This window comes from Sesamum indicum, linkage group LG11 (genome assembly GCF_026168435.1).
Source record: "Sesamum indicum cultivar Baizhima isolate 11 linkage group LG11, ASM2616843v1, whole genome shotgun sequence".
Classification (NCBI taxonomy): Eukaryota; Viridiplantae; Streptophyta; class Magnoliopsida; order Lamiales; family Pedaliaceae; genus Sesamum; species Sesamum indicum.
In genome coordinates this window covers 15720931-15742861 of record NC_142667.1, presented here as the reverse complement: position 1 = coordinate 15742861, position 21931 = coordinate 15720931, and the positions used below count along the sequence as shown (strand labels likewise).

At 34.6% G+C, this 21931-nt stretch overlaps 3 protein-coding genes, 1 non-coding gene and 1 pseudogene across 5 annotated transcripts; 2 read left to right on the top strand and 3 right to left on the bottom strand.

Annotated features, from left to right (window-relative positions):
* Window positions 1-630: 630 nt before the first annotated feature.
* LOC105174434 (THO complex subunit 4A) lies at window positions 631-2523 on the bottom strand. Its single transcript, XM_011096538.3, has 5 exons — window positions 2308-2523; window positions 2075-2221; window positions 1498-1566; window positions 1256-1410; window positions 631-1038 (listed from the first exon to the last, which is right to left on the bottom strand). The coding sequence occupies exons 1-5, from the start codon at window positions 2449-2451 to the stop codon at window positions 870-872; spliced, it is 684 nt and encodes a 227-aa protein (XP_011094840.1). The 5' UTR covers window positions 2452-2523; the 3' UTR covers window positions 631-869.
* Window positions 2524-2563: 40 nt separating this feature from the next.
* TRNAV-AAC (transfer RNA valine (anticodon AAC)) lies at window positions 2564-2637 on the top strand. The gene has a single exon. It is a non-coding gene; the product is annotated as a tRNA-Val (tRNA).
* Window positions 2638-3076: 439 nt separating this feature from the next.
* Window positions 3077-6363, bottom strand: LOC105174433 (putative ADP-ribosylation factor GTPase-activating protein AGD6). The gene is made up of 3 exons (XM_011096537.3): window positions 5329-6363; window positions 5147-5236; window positions 3077-3962 (listed from the first exon to the last, which is right to left on the bottom strand). Exons 1-3 carry the CDS (start codon window positions 6145-6147, stop codon window positions 3456-3458), a joined length of 1416 nt encoding a protein of 471 aa, XP_011094839.1. The 5' UTR covers window positions 6148-6363; the 3' UTR covers window positions 3077-3455.
* A 3620-nt stretch (window positions 6364-9983) lies between these two features.
* LOC105174432 (putative ADP-ribosylation factor GTPase-activating protein AGD6) lies at window positions 9984-13204 on the bottom strand. The gene is made up of 3 exons (XM_011096535.3): window positions 12208-13204; window positions 12027-12116; window positions 9984-10768 (listed from the first exon to the last, which is right to left on the bottom strand). Exons 1-3 carry the CDS (start codon window positions 13015-13017, stop codon window positions 10262-10264), a joined length of 1407 nt encoding a protein of 468 aa, XP_011094837.1. The 5' UTR covers window positions 13018-13204; the 3' UTR covers window positions 9984-10261.
* A 2817-nt stretch (window positions 13205-16021) lies between these two features.
* Window positions 16022-21853, top strand: LOC105161479 (65-kDa microtubule-associated protein 6-like; annotated as a pseudogene). The gene is made up of 10 exons (XR_016062728.1): window positions 16022-16045; window positions 16152-16214; window positions 16705-16920; window positions 16992-17148; window positions 17233-17392; window positions 17500-17645; window positions 17806-17893; window positions 17977-18044; window positions 18135-18209; window positions 21492-21853. The product of XR_016062728.1 is annotated as a 65-kDa microtubule-associated protein 6-like (transcript).
* Window positions 21854-21931: the final 78 nt, after the last annotated feature.

The window sequence follows — 21931 nt, the reverse complement described above, 5'->3', positions numbered from 1 at the left end:
AGGAATTAAAATGAATTTTACCCTACCAAATACCGAACATAAAATTTGGTTTAATATTCGATGTTTTGCTTTGGTAAATCGAAACTTGTTGAATATCATTTTCTTAAAGAATAAATAAATATATATTATATTATAATTTTATGAAATATATAAAAAATATATTTTTGAAATGTATATAAATGTCATAAATATAATTAACTTAACTTCAAAATTATTAATTTTATTCAGTTAAATTGACTATCTCAATTCAATATCTGGTATGCCATTTTCACGCATTAAAATTTCTTCGACTAATACTCCTGATTATTTACATGAAAATAAATCATACAAATTATATAATTAAAATTTATTCGCTACGATATTTCAAACTTAAAAATCTATTTTTCATGAAGTTAAAAATAATAAGCCGGCATCTGTGGGACACAATTTTCTTTTTATAAGTTCTCCACTAAGTTCTCAACACCGTGAAAAATTTTAGGAAAAATTGCAGCAGTCCTCTTGACATGTATAATGTGCAACACCCCCTATAGAAACATAAATAGCAAACTATCTTCCTATTTTTTAAGACAAAGGATTTTACCCATTTAAACAGGGAGGAAAATAACTCTATTTTAAAAAAGACAAGGAGACAATTGACAATTATTTACTCATTTGCAATATAAATAAATTGCATTAAACCCAAAAATTATATAGTACCCAAGGAGTGCCAGTACTCGTCCACAAATTGTTTGCTTTGTTTATGCACGTTTCTACCAGATACTCCACATTACTAGAATTCTTTGCTCTTTCGCACTGCTCTGTGATAAAATCCTTGATATCTTGTGCTGGTGCTTCTCCAAATGCCTTGTGATTTTCGGAAGATATCTGCGCTAACTTGTTTCCTTTGCTTCTGCGAGGTACTTCTCCAAATCAGCATCCAAGTCTTCTGCAGATATTTTCTCACCACGACCTCTACCACCCCAATGATCCTTCCTCATGCCACTAGCAGCGCCTGGGGGTGGTCTTCTAGTATTACTTCTTCTTTGAAGTCGGGCATTTCTTTCACATGAGAAACATCAAATCAGTTATATCCCAAATAAACAAGAAAAAGATTGACTATTTCATTCCACTATAAGGAACATGAAGGGGTAGATATATGATATGCTTTCGACAATGTTGTTCCTGTAAAGAGAGCACAGATGTCGAGTCTGGTGGAAATATAAACTGAAAAACTAGTTCCTTGTTTAATTATTTGGTTCTTGGGTTATTCCTATACCTGCCATGTGAAGCTGGAAGTAGCGGAGGAGGCAAGGCCCTGTTCATCCCTACAATCTCAATCCTCATAGGCTTTCCGTCCAGTTGGACATTGTTGTATCTCTTGATGGCCGTTTCTGCATCTTGGCTTCGAATAAACACTACTTCTGCAGTGCCCTACAAGAAAAAAATCTTACTTTTAAAAACTGAGGTAGTAATCAAAGATGTTCTGGAACTACCACATCTTGTGCTGAATTGCTATACCTTTGATCTTCCACTCCTATCATAATGGACTGAACAACCCATCAGATCACCGACACACAAGAATATCTCCTGCATGCATTAGCGGCATATGGTGTGTAAAATTATCCAACTTCAAGCAAGCAAAAAAAGTTCACAAAAGACTAGGAGTTGGCTCAGTGAATACTGGCAATGTTCACAAGTACCTCTTTTCTAGGTATTTATTGTGAAAATTGTAATATATGTCAACAAAAGAAAATTATCCGATCATGTAAGTATCATGATTTAGTAATCAAGGAACACAAAGGGCATAATAAAAAGAACATCCGAAGCGTCAGTTACCTTAGAACTAAAGATAATGAAGGGAGGATAATGCCTCAGAATTTTCGTTTGGTGGGAGACAAGATAATGATATTCAAGTGAAGAAAACTTCCAACTTTTTAGCTGTTTCCTAGTTACCAAAGCTTAAGTGATTCAAATAAAATGAATTAACCTAACGCAGTTGCATGGAGCATTTTGTATCAAGGAATTGAAGCCTTAATATTGAAATTAAAAAATCGCATTGACTTTAAAGGTAGCGAGTATATTGCGAAAGATTTACCTTAATGTCGTCATCAGAGACCCCACAATGCAAATTCGAAATCAGGAGCTTAGTCCCGATTTCAATCGCCGGATCCTTATCCCCCCCTCCACTGGGAAACGCGGCCCCCGCCGCGAACATGCCCTGATCTAAATGAGTCTCCTGTGCCTGAGCCAGACAGTAAGATTCCAAAATTTAGCATAAAAATTTAAATGGACATGATCGGTAGAACATACTAAATATTAAAAACTGACATTGGCGAATGAATATGGAGCGGCGCGGCTGGCGAAGCGGTTCTGGAAGCGGCGGGTAGGTCCTTGGACAGACGTCCGGTGTCCGGCCCGGTAAGGTTTGTTCATTTTGATCATATCATCCAGCGTCATGTCCAGATTTGACATATTTCCTCCAAGTAGTGTGCCGTTTCCACAGACGTGTATCTACATTCTACAGAGAAGGGTTTTTGAGCAGTTTTCTAGAAGGTTAGTAATAATTACAAAATCTTAATATTAAGGTGTCGTGGTGTAGTTGGTTATCACGTCAGTCTAACACACTGAAGGTCTCCGGTTCGAGTCCGGGCGACGCCATTATTAATTACATTTTTTAATTTCATTCCGTTTTTTTCTTTTTGAAAGTCCAGCTTCGAACTCTAAAAACAAATTGCAGGCGCGACGGTTTTTCTCCATTCAGTCGCAGGAGTGGCTCCTCGCATTGCTTATATATACACTTTTAAAGGCGTTAACTCTAATTGCGTAGACTCTGTTGCATTTCATTTTTCATAGTCAAAAAATGTTGTCACTAGTCACAAATGGTGATAAGAAACTAAAAATGCACCCAAAAACTGCTACTATTTCTTATTAGTTACACTATTTTCTTTAATGGCACTTCTGATAATAAGAATGAGTTTATAAATAAAATTGAATCCTTTTATTGATACATTTGCCAATTAAAAATCAAATACCAGAAAATCTAAAGGTTATATATCAATACTAACTAGCAAACCGAGTAATTTAAATAGTAGAAAAATTAAATCGAATCGTTTTATATTTGCCGTCGGATCATATCTTAGAATCTGATCTTTTCACACTGTAGTATTGTGATACCAACAGAAGTAAGAGCAGAAACAAAAAAAAAAAAAAAAACAATTAAACTTATTACAAATCCGAATGTAGTCCCTATTTAAAATTCGAAAGGAAAAAAAGGGTCCTCACACCAAGAAAAAAAACAAGCCTTCTGGTTTCATGAGCATTTTGTAGCCAGCTGCTGCGGATAACTTCACAACACGGAGAAGCAGCCCTTTGGTTGCATGATCGACTATTTCATTATAAAACCCTTTAGACTGGGTTTCCATTGGTTCCCATTAAGGGAAAAAATCTGCAAATAATCATTCAAAGACATGCTAACCTCAGATAAACCCTCCGTCAGTCCAATTGGCATCTGATTTTTCATTATAACCTTTTGTCTTCTGATCAGATTTACTGTCGTACGAATTATCATATCCGTCGTCGTCGTCTTTAGCATCATCCCAGCCTGCCCAACCATCTTCATCCTGGGATGTTGTGCCCTTTGGAGTCTCTTCTTTCCTGCTATCTTTGGTGTCCCAATCATCCCAAGAACTATGGCTAACAGAGTTAAACTGTCGACCTGATGAAGATTGTGCTCCAGCAGAAGAATTCCATCCTCTAGACTCAGGTCCAAACTCCTGAGAGTAACCATTAGTATCACTTTCTTTCTGCTGCCAGCTGTCATTCTTCCAGCCAGAGCCTTCTTTTGTGAACTCTTCAACCTTTTGGGATGCCAAAGCCATTACCCCTTTCATGATCCCCCATGTCCTTTGTCCAATCTCGGACGTCTTTGCGGTCACAACATTGACAGTTTCATTCACCTTGTAATCATAGCCCCCATCTTTTACCTGAAAAGAGAAAGATAGATGAACACCTTATTATTATGTTAACACAAGGTATCTGGATGAAGGAATCTCTGGTGTCAAGCAAGCCATGACAATTTTGAATTTCTTAAACACTTTGGCGTGACAGCCACACGGATTAGCTACTGTTGTTTCAAATAATCTCAAGTTTTCTAATGTATAAAGTTTTCCTTGAGTTGCTAGTTGAACACACCTATCCAAAGTTTTTCTTCATTTTCAAACATAGAAAGTGCCTCCCAGTCGAAGATTTAACCACATTCCCTTTCTTTTGTTATAGTAGTTTGACAAAGTTGCAGATGGTATAAGCACAGAAAAATGATATTTTGATTGAGGAACAGTTATCAGAGAGAGTACATGGCCTAGTTGTCCAACCAACTATTGACCTATATCTGTTTTGAGTTGTGGCGGTGTGGTTTAAAAAGAAACAATAGTACAGACTTTTATCAAAGGAAAAATGAACCAAAAGCTCCAGAATCAATTTCGCCAGTGGAAAATTGTTAGAATTGCTTAAACCATACAGAAAATCAGGGAGAAACTTGAAAGATGAGCAAACAAGAACTGAAGGAATCGATGCCAAAACCTTGCCCCAATCAGATTAAGTCCAAAACAAAAAAATGAGCACAATTTGATTCAAACTTCCTCAAGTAAACAGCACAAGTCAAAACAAAGAAAGATGGCCTGACCCACCCTGCTAAATCTATACATTTCTACAACTTGATAGAACTCCAGGGCATCCTAAACCTCTTTCCAATCAATCCGTCTGACATATTATATCTGTCAACCCCTTCAATCTACCCTAATGTCAAACAAAGTTAAGAACCTGGGAAGAATGGTTTGTAGTATAGATCTTATTTCAGTTATCTATACTGAAACACCACTTAGAATCATAACATTGATGCAGCAGATCTCAAAACCATCAAAATTTACAGAGGATGTCTGTGCAGTCTGCCTTACTTCCACCGCAAGCATCTTAGCAATACTCAACATGAATAATGCCCAACTGTGAAAAAGGTAGAGGACATGGCTCACCAAACAAATGTGGAGAATAAAAAGTGCGCATAGGATTAACTAAGTTTTACCTCCATCAACTTACATATTCCATTTTCTATTTATCAAAGTAGATTTAGAATAAGTCTATCAAAACATAGGAAAAATAGAAGCTGAAATACCTTGGAAGTCAACTCTTTCGTCCCAGCTTGAACAACATTTGCGGCCGACTGCGCTGCGGATGCAGCTACCATAGACAACCTACCAAATCCCTACATATGCAAGACAACATCAACAATTATATAAACATCGATAACATTATGCAAAAAGCGTAGAAGAACCTGACGATTGCATGCAAATTCACCTGAGTAACAACAGTAAGTACATCCCCCTCTGAGTGATTTCTCCGGACTGGTGGTGGATTTGATCCAAATCCAACATACCTCCCACCTTGAGAAGGGGGAAGCCCTTCCGGCCGCGACTCGTTCTCGGCCATCTTCCTCGCAAAGAAACTCTCCTTATTAGCAGCCGATGCCTCCAACTCTGCCCGCGAATACATATCCTCCGTAGACTTCGAAGGGGATGGCCCACTGCCCGTCCCCGAACTCCTAAAATCTGACACCGTATTATTCCTCCTAAGGCTGTTGCTCGAATGATTTCCTACATATCCTCCATCATCAAAACTATCCCAATTATCCCAACCCGCGTTACTCCCCGCATTACCACTTCTACTGCCGCCACCACTCAACGGGGGCTTACTGTTAGAAGTATTCCTAACATTATTATTCGATTTCAATGTCTCTTTTACAACGGGAGGATCAGACCAGGGTCTGCCCTCCGCAAGCGCCTGGATACGATCACGATAAATTGATGCCGCCTTCGTATTGTATTTTGTGACAATGTCCGTTTCTTTAGGGATTCCGTACTGGGAAACGAAACTATTGAACCTCTCGTTTCCTCCTAGCTCCATTTTCTTAAGCTGGATATCCGACCACGAATCCATGGTCACGGATCGGACGAAGGATATGTGGACGCCGAGACCACGGTGTTTGCCGGAGCACTCGAGACACATGAAAACGCCGTATGATACGGAAGCCCACTGGGGGTTTTTTTGGGAGCAGTCGACGCAGATCTTGTTGCCCGGCTGTGATTGGAGCTCCCGGAGCCGACGCGAGGACGCCATACGGTGTCGAATCGGTGATCCGGATGAGGTATGTTAGGGTTTGGATTGGATTGGATTGGATCAGATCTGGAAGAATGGGAAGAACAGTGATCAGATCATGAATCGCATATATGATTCGAAGGAGATCTGTCTGTGTTGGGGCAATAAGATAGCGGGGAGGAATAGGCGAATAGCCGACACCATCAAAAACGTTTGAGGTGGATAACTGCTGGTGTACAACTGGGTATGGGTTGTCCAAAAATAAAAAACACGGGGGCAAATATGTAATTTCATCCCTGTTATTGTCTATGGTTCAGTTTAGTTACAAGAAAAGGGAAAGTGAACAAGTGAAGAAATTGTAATTGTACCAACTAATCTGTTTCGTCATTTTTTTTTAATTAATAAATAAATAAGTTAATATTATAATATTTTTAAATTATTTGAAAATTTAAAGATTGAACCTAAAAACTTATTAATCAAAAAATAAGAATGAAATATGCCTAATTTTGTACAAAAACAAAATTCAAATTCAAATGAATTTCATATATATTTAATTTTACTTCATATTTATTTATTTTCTCTAGTCAAAAATAATGTTATATACCTTTTTTATTTATATTTTTCCTCTAAATCAAACAAGCTCCAGGTAAGATAAATACAAAAGATTTATTAAAAATAGTGAATTATTTTACTTAACTATGGAGGATAGTTGGTTATGTATTAATTGTATCTTATTATCTGGTGTAATTACACGTAATTTTTTTTTAGTTTAAAAAATTATATTTAATATCCATGAAGTTTGCTTCAATCTAGTAAATAGGTCCCTACGTTAGTGAAATTCTCTGAATTTGTTGATATTGATAAAAATAAATAAATAAAATTTGATATCTACCATCGATTGACTTATTACTGATTTACTGCAAGTCAATCAATTTTTTCTGATTAACTACTCTTATAAGGGTTAATATAAACGTTCTCACATGCATTACTATATGAATATGTATACGGGTTATTTGTTCATAAAAATATTTATTTGACATGTAATAAGTCCATAATAAGTCAATTGGGATACATATAGATTTTCATCCAGTTTTATTATTAGTGTCAACAAATGTAGTGAATTTTGACTAACAGAGGGACTTATTTGTTAGACGAAAGCAACTTTATGGATATTAGATGTAATTTTTCAAATTACATTGGACTATCCAAATTTTAAGTAATTTAAAATATACTTTTTTCATTTATTTATATGATTATATATATACACACAATATACAACAGTATATATAGATATATTGTTGTAGGTGGCAACGGCGAGTGTGGGCATTAATTTTGTTGTATCTTAAAATCAAAATACAAGAAAACTATCACAAATAAAATATGTATTTAATAGATAAAAGTTGGTATAATCTTTACATAACCCTCTTATTCTTCTCTTCAAGAATATATGTGACAAATATAAAATAAAATCTTCTTGTAGATCTCCTTTTGACTTGGGTTGAATTTCTATAACATTAATGCGAAGGTTTTGTTCGTAGTACCGAATCAAACGATACAGTATTAACTTTAAATTTTGAGGATTTAGAATTGAATTTGCCACTTGAATCTTCTTGCGAATATATCTATATATTTATAACGTTAATTCGAGGACATAGTGCCTATAATCCTGAATTTAACGTTATGATTTGTGGCGCACCTTCTATGAACAACTCAATCTTCACTTTGAACGCGTTTGAATATTCTTAAACTCAAGGGACCGCGTAAAAAGAATTATTCAACCTCCTTCGCTTGCCTGACTCTTCGTTCTCTAGCTATGTGTTTTTGAATTAACTTTAGAGCCCCCTTTGTATAGGTGTTAACGAATTAGAGTTGTAGTGCACTTGAACACATTTTTTATTATATCTTTATAATTTAATTTAAAAAGATAAATCATCAAATATTTGGCAAGACATGATTGGTCAATTTGACATTATCTCTTTAATATTTGAATTTTTTAAAAGAGATAAATATCAAATTATTTGTCTTGATTTAATTGGAACTACATGCAGTTGCTCCACGTGGCGCCGTCTGATTGACTTGAATATTTGACTGCAAGCATTATTTGATTTATCAAAATACTTTATTTTGACACTTGTCGGCCATTGATTTAATTGAAAAATATATATTAAAATATTAACTAAATTGACTATTTACATTTCAAATTAATTTAGAAATTCTAAAATATAAATAGAAAAAAATTATAATTGATCATTAATATATTATTTTACACTTGTCATTGCTCAATTAAATTTAAAATTTTACTTGTCGACAGTGAGGTCAGCCTCCTATTGCCCTGTTTGGTCGCCTTCGCCTCTTTTGGAAGGGGCGACGTCGAAGGTGCCACCACAGGCAAGTAGTGTCCGACGATAGAGAAAAAGAAAGAGAAATTAAAGAAATTAATTTTTTCAACCATTAAATATTAAATAATTTAAATATTATTTATTGTAAAGAATATAATTTAAAATAATTGATATAATTTTTGAGTATTTTGATATTTAATTAGTATATTTAAAAAAAAATTATTAAAAATATATTTAAATTAAATAATAATTTAATTTAATTAATAATATACCATTATTATAAATGACTTTCATATTTCATATAAATTCTTATGTTGAAAAGTAAATTTTAGTATATTAAATTTGTATAGTGTTTTGTGAATTTAAAATTTTAATTTTTAAAAATGTTATATATTTTTTTGGTGTTTTTATATTTGTACTAATGTGTTTCATAAATAGATACAACTTATTATAATATATTTGAACTCAATAAATAATTTAAATTATTCAACAATTATAATAAAAATAATAAAATATATTTAAATAAAAGAATAATATAAATAAATTATTTAAAAATATATTTAAATGTGAAAAATGGCAAAACAGACATTTACACACTCCAAATCCCAAAAAAGGCGAAAAAAAACCCACTAGCTAAGAGGTGAGGATCAAACACTCTCTGTTAGGTTTCTTACAGAGACTAATTTTTTTAAATATTTATTTTTTGTTTATACAATTAACAGAAAAATATTTCGCACTATTTCACCAAAATATATGAGTATTATACAATTTACCCAATAAAAAATGAATAGATCCATCACAGTACAATCCACTTATACGAACTACTTGTTGCTCTATATTTATATATCCTCTGAATAGTATAAACAACTAATCGACTAGGATCTTCACTCCTGAAAAGAATTTAAACGTAAAAAGTGAAGTAAAGAAACGGTATAAAATGTCAAACACTGATCATCATCCTCAGACTACAAGGCTTTGTTTGGATTCCACTCTTTGCATTTTTCGAGACAAGATAAAACACACCGAATGTTTGTTTTTGTGTTTTTACACCTTATATGCGTGTTTTTTTGATTTTCAACTTTACATATATAATATATATATATATATATATAATATAAAACAGACATGATTTGACAATAAACAGTAATTTTTATCTCCCAAAAATACAACATTAAACATAAAATATTTATATATATACATATTTATATATAAAATTATATATAAAAATATATGATTTGACAATGAACAGTGATTTTTATCTCCCAAATCCCAACATCAAACCTACACCATTTATTTTAAAATATTTTAAATTACCCCCAAACACAAATCCAAACATATCATCTATTTTCAACACACACTAACTTATCTCTATTTTTCTATCTTTATTTTCAAAACACAACGCAAACGTCCCAAGTCCTCACCTAAACCTGCTGTTTCCCATCTTGTTAAATGTGTTTGAAATTCGAATCATTCTTTCACCATTTCAATAAGCTAACTGTTACAGTAAAATCAACAGGATACGCAGCACAATAGATATCATCATTAGAAAAATATAAACTAAACCATGACATATTTTTCTTCAGATCATATCTTAATTTGATTGTCTCAAACTGTAGTTCTGTAAACACGATGACAGTAACTGTCAAAAACAATTAAAGTGATTACAAATCCGAATGTAGTCTCTATTGAAAATCAGAAGGTAAAAGAAGGTCCTCATAACATGAAAAACAGTTTGGTTTAATGAGCACTTTGCAGGCTGAATACAGACAATTTTACATTTATCGACTAAGCTAACCTCAGAGGAAACCCCCCTCAGTCCACTTGGCATCTGATTTTCCATTTATACTCGTTGTCTTACGATAATCAGATGCACTGTGGTATGAATTATCATATCCATCATCTTTAGCATCATCCCAGCCTGCCCAGCTATCTACATCCTGGGTTGTTTTCCCCTCTGGTGGCTCTTGTTTCCTGCTGTCTTTGGTGTCCCAATCATCCCAAGAACTGGAGCTAACAGAGGCAACCTGCCGTCCTGATGAAGGTGGTTGAGATGCAGCAGCAGAATTCCATCCTTTAGACTCCTGTCCAAACTCCTGATAGTAACCATTACTATTACTTTCTTTCCGCTGCCAATTATCATTTTTCCAGCCAGAGCCTTCTTTTGTGTACTCCTCGACCTTCTGGGTGGCCAAAGCCATTACCCCTCTCATAAGCCCCCATGTCTTTTGGCCAATCTCTGACGTCTTTGCAGTCACAACATTGACAGTTTCGTTGACCTTGTGATCATAGCCCCCCTCTTTCACCTGAAAAAGAGAAAATTTTGTACATTATTGCTGCCCTATCATGAGGTAATCTGTACTGAAATGTACTATCATATGCTGCCATCACTTGAAATTATGCGAACCACAATTGATGCTGCATATCTCAATATATTAGTGTAAGAGCTATGTATTAAAGTTTTAAGTCACCACAAGTAAAGATTTTTAAGCCGACTGCACATGTACAGAGTTATCCATTTTCCCAACGTGGAAAGTGCATGTCACATGCGAAGATCTGAATCAAAATCTCTTTTGTTTCCTAAGTTATAGTAGTTTGACACAAATATGTCGTAGGTAAAGGACGATGACTCAAAATTTAGAAATCAATACATGCAGTCCAATTTTTATGCAAGGACACATACGATATTATTTTGCTCGAGGGAGGGTTACCAGAGAGTACATGCCTGGAAACTTCCAATTCGCATAACCACCTATGTGATCTATCTATTTTATATGAGGTCTGATTCTGCAGCTTAGGGCTATAAAAATAACAGTATACACATTCATCAAGGCACAAACAGATCAGAAGATCCACAATCATTGTGATGAAGAAATAATTGCTAATATCATGCTTAAAAGATGCAGATAACAAGGAGAAACTTGACGGATAAAAAACAAGACATGAAAGGAATCATTTGCAAAACTTTGCCCCTAACCCCATCAGGTCCAAGATAAGATACAAACAGAATTTGAAGCAAACTCTTGCCTAAAGTTGCATATCACAGTAGATCGAAAACAAAGTTAAACCAGCTCTGTGAATATATAATTTCTAGCATGTGGTAGAACTCAAGACCTTGCTAAACCTCTACCCTGATTGTAGGACACAATGCATCCATCAATACTTACTATTTACATCCGGGAACATAAAATATTGAGAAAATAAGTTTGAGGAAGAATGATTTGTGGAGAAGAGCTATTTTCAGTTCTCTAGTTCCACATTACCCCCAAAAAGCGTAAACTTGCTGCTTCTGAAACTGTCAAACTTTGCATGGGATATGTATTTCAGTACCACCTGCACTCTGGCTTCATGTATCTTAGGTACTAACATTATTCAATTATATGAGTTACGTCAAAAAACATGCACATAAAAATAAGCATAACACAGTTAAAAAAACAATGGGAAGAACATCAAATGCACATAGGAATGACCAGATTACCCTTCTACATGAATATTGCATTGTCTATTTAGAAAGCAGAATCAGGACATCTCTATCAGAACACAGGAAACCAGACATGGACCTACCCTGGATGTTAACTCTTTAGTCCCAGCTTGAACAGCACTTGCAGCAGACTGCGCAGCAGATGCAGCTACCAAAGATAACCTACCAAATCCCTACATATGCAAGACAATATCAACAATGATGCAACAAATCAATACATTGTACAGAAGGCATACATGAAAACAAAAATTGCATGCGAATCACCTGAGAAACAACTGAAAGGACATCCCCCTCGGAATTTTTCCTGGGGGCCGGTGCTGGACTCGATCCAAATCCAACATACTTCCCACCTTGAGAGGGCGGAAGCCCCTCCGGCCGGGATTCATTCTCCGCCATCTTCCTAGCAAAGAAGCTCTCCTTATTAGCAGCCGACTCCTCCAACTGCGCCCGCGAATATATATCCTGCGTGGACCTCGACCTTGTTGGAGCACTGTCTCCGTTTCCGGAGTTCCTAAAATCCCCTACCGTGTTATTCCTCCTAAGGTTGTTACTCGAATTATTGCCAGAATACCCTCCATCATCCAAACTCTCCCAACTATCCCACCCTACATTACCATTTACACCACTGCCACCGCTCAACGGAGGCTTACTACCATAATTGTTCCTAACATTGCCATTCGATTTCAAGGTTTCCTTTACGACGGGAGGATCGCGCCAGGATTTGCCCTCGGCAAGCGCCTGGATGCGATCACGATAAACTGATGCGGCATTCGTATGGTATTTCGCGACGATATCTGTTTCCTTAGGGATTCCGTACTGAGCAATGAAACTATTGAACTTTTCGTTTCCTCCGAATTCCATTTTCTTTAACTGGATCTCAGACCAGGCATCCATGGTCACGGATCGGACGAAGGAGATGTGGACGCCGAGTCCGCGGTGTTTTCCAGAGCACTCGAGACACATGAAAACGCCATAAGATACCGAAGCCCACTGGGGGTTTTTCTGGGAGCAGTCGACGCAGATCTTGTTGCCCGGCTGCGATTGGAGGTCCCGGAGCCGCCGCGAGGCCGCCATACGATGTTGAATCGGGAATCGGATACGGCGGGGCGTCGGTAGGTGGGGGTATGGATCGGATCTGCGGGGATCGATAGAACAGCGATTAAATCATGTATCGCGTGCGTGATTTGTAAAGGGGTTGAAAGTATGTGGAAACCGAGAGGAAACGGGAATGGCCGACACAGCAAAATATACAGAAATTGCGCTTATGTTATGGACTAATACTTTACTCCTTTTGCCTCGCAACTTTTTCGCCCTACCAAATTGCACCCTTAAAAACTGATAATAGCATAATGCGCCCTGAAATTGCACTAGCATGGCAAAAGGCACCCTCCGCTTTTTCCGGTAAAATTTCATCCAATTGAGGCCAAATTAGGATAAATTATATCGAATTACGATTAAAATTGATATAATTATAAATATTTTCTCTTTGAAAAAATTATTAATAATCTTATACGTGACATAATTATAAAATTCTTTAACGTTAAGATAAAATGTCACCTCTTTCCTTACTAACCCTTTATTTTTACTCAAAATTAAAAAAAAAAAATATATATATATATATATATAAAATAAATGTTGGATGGATGTTAGTGTAAAAAATATATAAAAATTTGATATTGGAAGGATATTATAATTAAAAACATACATATAAGATTCTAAAAGTATTTAAAATTATAATTCAAGTTTTAAAAAGAGTATTTATGGTATTTAAATTTTGTATGAAAATTAACAAAACAGATAAATTATTGGACGAATATTGTTAATAGAGGTATTGATATTTTTTAAATAATAAAAAAATATTAATAATTATAACAAATTATATGGGAGCTCGACCATAATTTACCCGACAAATTATCCAAAAAATAGAATTCCCCACAAGACTGGTTTACTTGCATTCTGCACCCAGCCTATAAATATCTCAATTATCTATTTTTCATCGTGAAATTGTAAAAGGACAAAAAAAAAAAAAAAAAAAAAGAGCAGTTTCCACCCTAATTTATAATTCCTCTGTCACAAATAACGATGCAATCTAACTCATTTTCCACTAGAAAATGATGCATGACCTAACTTTCGGATGGCCAAAGCACCGTTAAGCGAAATAATTAGGGGTAATTTACATCTTGCGCATAGCTCATAAACCACTTCCCACCTAAAATAACATCATTTTTTTTAAGAAATAAAAATACACCTAATAGTATATATATGAAGAAGGTAGGTTTATTTATTTATTACATTCACGAACACATCCAACTCAAAATTTGAATATGAGATCTTTCATAGAAAAGTTTTGTACCCAAGTGATTGAGTTCCCCCCTTTAATACTATAAAGAATATAGGGGTAGCATCCCATATATTCGTTACGATGAATTACGTATAAATCGTATGTGCTCGACTAAGATTTTTATAGTGAGAGGACTAACAATAAATATAACACTCAAATTGCAGTAATTATTTGAGTTTATGTATTAATAAATTAATCGCTGCTGCACGCGCTTCTAGCAAGCATTAAAAAAAAATCATGATATAAGATTAAGAGATTCTTTTTTTGAAAAAACAACAATCATGGCGTGAGAGTGAGAAAGACAAAAAGTTTGTTAGATGAAAGAAACGTCACGCAACAGAGAAAAAATATGTTATGATTTTAATTTAATAAAAAAAATATGGAGAAGTTTGATGTGAGAGAAACAATGGATTATAATTATAAAATTATTAAAAAAAATAAATTTACTATTCTAATAAAAAAATTTTAGAGAAAAAAGTGAATTCAAGGGTAAATTTGGCACGACAAATGGTTTTTTTTGTTTTTTTATAATAATGTAGATGAACAAATTTTGTAAACTCATGGAAACGTATATATTGCTGTTAAAAATGAATGCTAATTATTTCCTGGAAATAAAATTTAGTAAGGATTTAATTATAGTAGCACATGGCTAATAGTTCACTATTTTTGTTATTTATCCAAAAAATTCTATTTTATTCTTAACCAAAAAACTTTAATATATTCATTTTACCATATTATTTGCGATTTTTGTAATTCCTCTTACTCACTCGAAAAGATTTGCATTTGAATTTCATAATTTTATTATTTGAATATATTATTTTATATTTTATAATTACTATTCGACCATTTTTCAATTGGGTAATAATTTAAATTTTCAAGCAAATGAATTAATTTTGTTATCATTATAAACTAAAGTAAAAATAATAATAATAAGTTTTTTACCGTTGGGCCCAACTGAAATTTGTACCGTTGGAGATAGGCCCCAGCCCAATTTTTTTACAACATCAGGTAAGAGAATTTTGAAAAAAACATAAAGAAATCGAGAGAGTTCAAGAGAAAAGCCCCTGCTCTAATGGCGACGCGTTCTCAGGCAGCCACCTCCGCCGTTCTCGTGCTGCGACCGCCCTCGGGCCTCCATCTTTAGGTACTTCTTGATTCCACGATTTCTTATTTACGTTTAGGTACTTCTTGATTACACGGTTTCTTATTTACTCTTGAATTTTTTTCTTTTTCTTGGAGGTTTTGGCTAATTGTTTCAAGGAACTACTACATGGGTTCTCTTGAATTTCTCGGATTATTACCTAAAAAGGTACTTTGCTTTTGCAAGGGTTCTTTTATAATTAGTTCAGGAAGCATGAGTTCACACAATTTTCCCATTGCATAACAAATTTGTTCGATCCGGTCTTGCTCAAGATTCATGCCATTTGTCCAGGAATTGCATTTATACATATTGCCTGCACTCACAATCTTGATTACACGGTTTCTTGTTTGTTCTTGAATTTATTTTTTTTCTTGGAAGGTTTTGGTTTTCTTTCTTTCAAGGCGGCGTTTCTACAATCAGACTTCCCCCGTGTTTTAGCGGTCAATTTCTCCTATCTCCTGTCATAATGATTATATGTTATTAACTGAAATTTAAGTGCCGCCATCCACTCTCTGTTACCCCAATTTGATCTCAACTTAAAATTTCTGGTTGGACTGTGATTAAACTTCTTAAACCAATCAGTACTTGCCCAACCGATGGGCCAACCAGAATATGATATGGTTCTTTTTTGTCTTTTTGGTTGCGGTGAATTAAATATGATATTGCTGGTGCCTTGTGGTTGTATTACAAAAATGAAGGAAGTATTCTAGTGTTTTCTATTGTCAGGCTCCATTGCCTCTAGAACTTCTGGGAAAAATGAAGAAGATGGCACTTTCATTGTATCACCAGGTGACTAATTACCTTACTTTATATTTTTCAATCATTCTTAAAGCTTATCATATGTAACTAATTCATAATGTGTGAAATCTGAAAGCCAATTTACAATTGAATTGTACATTTTGCACTTGTTCTTTCAGTCATGTATGTGACGTTTTGCCAATTTCACTTGTTCTTAATGCTAATCAATGGTTACGCTAGCACTAAAACCATGTTCTATGGGCCAACTGCCATTGATTGTGGACGAAGTTGGCTCTTGGCAAATTTTTTAGATTATATATAGCTCTCGAAATGATTTTATGGTTGAAGAATTTCAGTCCTCCACCTGTGATTTTCATGGTCATCGAGGTCTTGTTTTCTGTGTACTTGATTATATAGACATGTTTGCTAGCCTTCTCTCTTATTGATGACCTAATGCTTCTAGGTCTTATATGAATATTTGGTGATTGTGTTCTTTTTTTAAACTGGTGGCAAGTGAGCAGGCCGTGGATTTGGTTTGTAGTCTGAAATCCTCCAAAAAGTTTTGGATTATGTGAATGAAGTGCATACTTTGACCAGTTTCCTAAGCTTGGATTTTGGCAAAACAGTGAGTGATGTCCATCCAAGCTTGCATGGATCATGCATGGAACTTGTGACAAATATCAGTAACAGCATATTAGAGGGGCTTGATCAGGCTATCCTGGGGTTGAAAACAGAAAGAAAATTTCGTCTACAAAAGGTATTGTGCATCTCGATAATCTTATGTTTATTTTTCATTTACTTGTTCATTGAAAACTATGGTGGTTGCAGCTTAAAGATGTAGCTGGATCCCTATTTGAACTATGGAACTTGATGGATACACCAAAGGAAGACAAGGTCTGCTTCTTGAGAATTACTTCTGTTCTTGGTTCCTCGGAATCAGAAATTGTGCAACCAAGACGCTCTTTCATTAGAGTTGATTGAACGGGTACAGCGGCAACATAAAATCCCTAACTGTACTGCTCCCTTCCCATATGAGTAGTTGACCAATCTGTAGTGTTAACTCCGACAGGTATCAGCAGAGGTCGAGAGGCTCACAAAAATGAAAGCAAGCAGGTTGAAGGAACTTGTTATGAAGAAGAGGTGAGAGTTAGAGATTATATGCCGTAGAACTCATATTCAACCTGATCCAAGCACCGCTGCTGATAAAACCAATGCTTTGATAGACTCTGGTAACTAATCTCGACTACAAGAGATGTACTTTTGTGTACGGGTGTCCCCATCTCGTGTCTTGTTGATTCTTAGTCAAGTTAGATGCTGGGAACTTGATTCTCTGCAGGTTTGGTGGATCCATGTGAGATTAATGTTGAAGCGCAAATATGTAAAGCCAAAGATGAAGCTTTGAGCCGTAAAGACATAATCGATAAGATAGACAGGTGGCTTTCTGCCTGTGATGAGGAAAAGTGGCTTGAAGATTATAATCAAGTAAGCCAAAAATGACAATGATTTAATCATTATTTCCTTATGGGAACGTTAGTTATTTAAAGATCAGTGATTCGTAAGGAAGAGTTGTAATTTCTCCATATTCAGGTACAAGAGTTTCCATTTCTAGCATTTTCTAACGTCTCTTATTTTTGAATGTCAGGATGATAACCGTTATAGTGCTGGAAGGGGCGCACACATAAATCTGAAGCGTGCAGAGCGAGCCAGAATTATGGTTAATAAGATTCCAGGTAGGCCTCAGGGCTGTTGGTGTCTTTCCTTGCATTAGGTGAGATTGTATTTGTGGAGGTAGGTAACAAGCTGCGCTTTTCAGTTATGGTTGACAATCTAATTAGCAAGACGCTAGCATGGGAGGATGAGAAACAGAAACTATTTCTTGGGGTGAGCTATTAAAAGTTTTTCCCAGTTTTAAAACACTTTACTAATGGTTAAGAGAAATTGGCTAATAGAATTCTGAATTTTTACAAGCAGGCGCGGTTGATATCGATACTGGAGGATTACAAACATGCTAGACAACATAAGGAAGAGGAGAAGAAGCGAGCTCGGGTACTAATTCTATTTGTCTTCGGAAATTCTTATTACGTGGTTTCTTCAAAGAAGCATAAAAGTAAAAACAAAATTAAAGTTTGGTTGGTAGGCTAAAATAAGCATGGTGGATAATGGTGAAGTGAAGGTTTCTAACGCATATGTTTGTAGGCATTTATTAATAAGGATAATTAGACTGATACAAGAATAGTCAAAACATGCAAACTACCTCTACTATCAGTAATTACATTGACTTACTCTAGAACCATCATTTATCTAATCTTGAAGAAGAATTTTTATTGGTAGTATTGGAGAAATTACCTTATGAATGTGCTTAATTTGTTTGATTGGTGTATTAGATAGAAAATCTGTTCGCCTAACATTGAACTTAAGTAATATTATTTCATTCTCTTGACTTAAGAGCTTTAATTTCATTAATGGATTTTTCTCTCTATCAAGATGGCTATTGTCATGTGAAGCTTGGCTGCTGTTTTTTACGTTCTTTCCGTTCCAAAATAATCAACATATGTGTCACTTTCTGAGCCATAAGTAAGTTTTTATTTCCTACTATTATCCTTGTTAACATCAATTTCAGCCTATCTCCTAACTTTATATGTGTGTGTATATATATTGGACTCTAAGGGCCATCTGTATGTTGTCTTTCGGTTTGAGTTTAAAATTCTGGCCGAATTGATGGGCCGACAGAGCATGCTTTTTTAAGTGCATCTAGACAGGTTTCTTGGTCGTAAAGCACTTTTGCCATGTTTATGCCTTTCGACTGGAGAATGCTATGAGCAATGATCTCAGTCACAGGCGGGCACTGTGGCACCCAATAATTTTCATATCTCAGTTTCTTTACAATTCTGTCTTAATGCATACTATATGATATGAAGGCAATATCTGTTCTTTTTTTTTTTGGCGAGTCATAACACATATAGCATGCAATTACAGAAGGCTATCAACTTTCATGAGAAATCGTTTTTCGGTACTTTGTGTAACATGCATTTATTCGATTGTATAAGTGAAGCATGTGAGTGAGTATAGGTGATCTACACTCGTTTATTAGAAGGCTGAGGGTTGGAGTCTAAATTTGGTTTGTCAATTTTGTGCGAACTAAAGTAATCTCATATTCTTAAGAATTGTGTGGAATCAAAAGGATTGAGTAGGAAATTTAAATTCTAAACTGAATCACACATGGGCTACAACAAGTATGTATTTTGACAATATTTAGAGCTTAATGGTGGCTGGTGTGGCTATATTTTTCTCTTTCTATTTTTCTAACTGAAAAGTAAGTCTATGTTTTCTATTCATTCTTCTCTGTCAATTCTTTTGCCATATTTGAAAGTCAAGATAAAGGTGAAACCATTGCTTTTATACTTTGTAAACTTCAAAACCTAAAGCTCTGTCTGGTTTCTGTGAAAAGTTCAACGTTATCATCGTTGTAATTTGGAAGAGATAGGAATTGCAATTTTTGGGGCAAATTAGAGTATGAGGATGCAAGTATAGAGTTGAGTGTTAAATTGAAGAACGAACCTCCATTTGTTTTTGTAAATTTATCTTGGTTTGTTCGTTGTGTTGGGTTTTGTTCATGGGTTTGCATTGGAATTTTTTGATGTCATTTATTTATCATTTTGTATAATTATACACAAGTATCATGTTTATTCATGCCATTGACATCTACGACTTTGCAGGTATTTCACATAAAATTTTGTTGGAAAATCTTTATTGTTCAATCATGTACTGTTTTATTTGTGAACTTTGATAATGGAGCACTATATAAAAATATAGGATGGTCGTCTACATGCCAATTTTAATCTTTTCCCACCTAGATTTGGTAATTGGTACTTCTTTGTCAATATATATAATTTGCAAAATTTTGAAATGATTTTAAAGAACATGGAGTTTTGGTAACTATAATAGTCTCATGCATGAGAAATCATATGATTTGCATTTGAGGAATTAACTATAGTTTATATTTCACAAATTTGTTTTGTCTTATGAAATGCTTTTGTTTTCTAAAATAGTGAATTTACTACAAGCTTTTTACTTGCATATGCATGAATTTTGTCCAATTGCTAGTATTTGAAAAAATGTTCTTCCACCATCAACTCTTTTGTTTTCAAATCAGCATGAGATTAGATTGCACAATTTATTTATTTTTTTTTAAAAAAATCTCTATATATCTGTATCTCTAAATATATAAGTAATGAAGTATAAAATCTATGTGATAATTCTTTTTCTCTAAGTGCATAATATGAAATGTGTCGATTTTCAAAACCATATTTTATTTTTGTTGTAATGAAACTAAATATGAATTGCTTTTTATAATCATAAAAAGTACTTCAAAATCATTCAGTTGATTAAATGGCTAAAATGTCACATTTTTATTAATTGTCTTATAAGTTTTTGAAGACGCTAATTAACAAGAGACATTATTAACTATGTTAACATCTGCCAGTATAAATATACACCTATTTGAAAAATAAATTAATTAAATTGGCATGTAGACGACCGTTCGATATTTTAGTATATGTTGTTTTATTATTGATGTTTACAAGTAAAATAAGTTGTGGTTTGTACAATAGCGATTTTCTAGCAAACTTTGTTGTGGGGCACTTGCAAACTTATCTGTCAATAACATGAATAAATATGGTGTGGTGTAAAATTTGTACAAAATTTCAAATGTATGACAACAAAAAAATTCTGAAAAAGCAAATCTTGGAACAGAACTTAACACAAGAATAATTGAGAATAAATTTGCAACATCAATGGAGAATTGTTCTCCAATTTAGGCTTCAACTCTCCAACTTGCATCCGCAGTATTCTCTAAGGCCTCAAAAGATTGTATTCCCACTCTTTCTAGATTATAATAGTGAGAACGTAGAGCTTTAATAATAGAAATCGGGGGACTTTGGTTTATAAAGTTTACAAAGGGAAAATGCAATGGCATCAAACTTTACTTGATTTTCAGATATGAGAAAAAAATTGACATAGAGGAAACAAATAGGAGCATGGACTTATATTCAGTAAGAAAAGTGAGAGAGAAATGTGTAGTTACATAGGTTATCATTTGGTTTTAAATGTTGTCAAGGTGCATCCTTTGAGCCAGCCAATGTGTGTTTAGTTTAGAATTTAAATTTCTTACAACAATCTTTTGAACGCCCACACAGCTCTTAGGAACATGAGGTTATTAAAGTAAGCACATACCAAACCAAATAAAGACTCTAAACGCCTCAGCCTTCATGGACGAGTATGTAGAGAGATTGCATGTTTTTCTCATTCTTTTCTTTTTGATTTCTACAGGCTGACACTAGATCGAAAGGTTGCGATTGGAAGTCGACATACTTGAGGGAAATGGCTTGCCGTATAACACCTAACGCTATTGAAGACGATCTCAAGTTCTCAACACAAGAGCTTTTCCTGATTGTACGCAATGGCATACGATGAACACTATGAGCAAATGGACTAAAATTACTGCATGATAGCTCAAAGATGTAGCACCCCAAGAGCTTTTTCATCGTTACTTCTCCGTTGAGTTTTGAGTTACAATCGGAAGCGTGCAATGGATAGCTCAAGCTATTCCAATGGTCAGCGCAACGATGTAAAATTCTATTGCATTAATACATGTAGATCGATTATTGAGCAAGAAGTTTCATATTTATACATCATCCTGTGCAAAATATTTTTACACAACAAGAATAACAAATTAGAGTCGGAAGTAGTCTCGATCCGACTCGAAAACA